Raw genomic sequence first — 1127 nt, 5'->3', positions numbered from 1 at the left:
GGAGGGGGGGGAGGGGCGGAGGGAACATGACTCGCCAGGCTGCCTACACCAGGCGTGGGAGGAGGGCGGGCGCCCTGGAGGGAGACAGACTCCGCACTGCCAGTAGAAGCCGGGTTCGGGGAAGCCTGAGAGTTTGCGTAAGAGGAAGGAGGGGAGGACACAGGAATGGCCGCCGCAGGTGTCACCAAGCTGCCGAGGGCGGCGGCAGGGGGCAGAGAGGGGCTTCCTTGTACTGAGGTCCTCCCCGCCCCGCGCTCGCCCGTCTCAGGCAGTCCATCCGCGTGTACGCTCTCCTCCCATCGAGAAGCCCGAGTCCGTGGCATTTCCCCCCCTTCAATCGCCGGTCGTCCCTCCGAGGTACCGTCCTTTTTACCATGTAGCGGCCTTTGCGAGTCGCATTGGTTTTCTTGGATGTGCCCCACACTTTGCTCTGGCTCCTTTGCACGCTCCCCTCGGGACTCACGGGTCTGCGGCTCTTCCTCCTGCTCCTTACCGCCTCGCATCTTCTCCGCCTTATTCGGCACCGCATGCAGTGAATTCACATTCAGCTGCGCCCCTATCTCCTGCTGCTGCTGTGGTTGCGCATGCCGCTTCTTCTGCCCGTCGTCCTCCTTGTCTCCCTGGCCGTGGCCCTCGTGCTGGCCGTCCATCCTCTTCTCACCCTCGTGCGAACCCCGACGTCGTCGGCGCGAGGAAACGAGGGGAGGGGGAGGCAGGCGGGAGGAAGGAAGGGGAGGAGAGGAGGAGCGAGGGCGGATGGAGGGGCCAGGAGCAGAACGCGGAGGCGGGCCGGGCCGGAGAGGAGCTCGAGGAGGAGAGGGCAGGCGCGCGGGAGGACATTGAGGAAGGGGCGAGCGAGACCGAGAGCGGCTGCGCTCCCTGGCAATCCGTCCCCTTCTCCCGTCGCCTCTTCCTTCCCGCCTTCTTTCCTCGCTCCTCTTTTCCCGCACCTGCTCATCCTCCCTCCTCTGTCTCATCCCCCCAGGTCCGGCGCGACGGGGAGGGGAAAGGGAAAAAGGCGCGAAGGCGTGGGAGGGAGAGGGGGACGAGAATGGCGGGAAGGCTTCGCGGACTGGGCGGGAGGAGGAAGGAGAGGTCGGGGGGGACAAATGTCTTCCAGGCCGGTC

General features: G+C 66.4%; 1 protein-coding gene across 1 annotated transcript in view; it reads right to left on the bottom strand.

Moving 5' to 3' along the window:
- Nucleotides 1-2: 2 nt before the first annotated feature.
- Nucleotides 3-1127, bottom strand: part of NGA_0163600 (uncharacterized protein) — a gene marked incomplete at both ends in the record, with an annotated part of 8101 nt that continues 6976 nt past the window's right edge. The window contains one exon of the mRNA XM_005854310.1: nucleotides 3-1072. Within this exon, the coding sequence (XP_005854372.1) occupies nucleotides 3-1072 (1070 nt within the window). The remainder of the gene's footprint in view (nucleotides 1073-1127) is intronic.

Source organism: Nannochloropsis gaditana, assembly GCF_000240725.1.
Source record: "Nannochloropsis gaditana CCMP526 unplaced genomic scaffold scaffold548, whole genome shotgun sequence".
Taxonomy (NCBI): Eukaryota; class Eustigmatophyceae; order Eustigmatales; family Monodopsidaceae; genus Microchloropsis; species Microchloropsis gaditana.
This window is presented reverse-complemented; position numbering and strand designations above follow the sequence as displayed.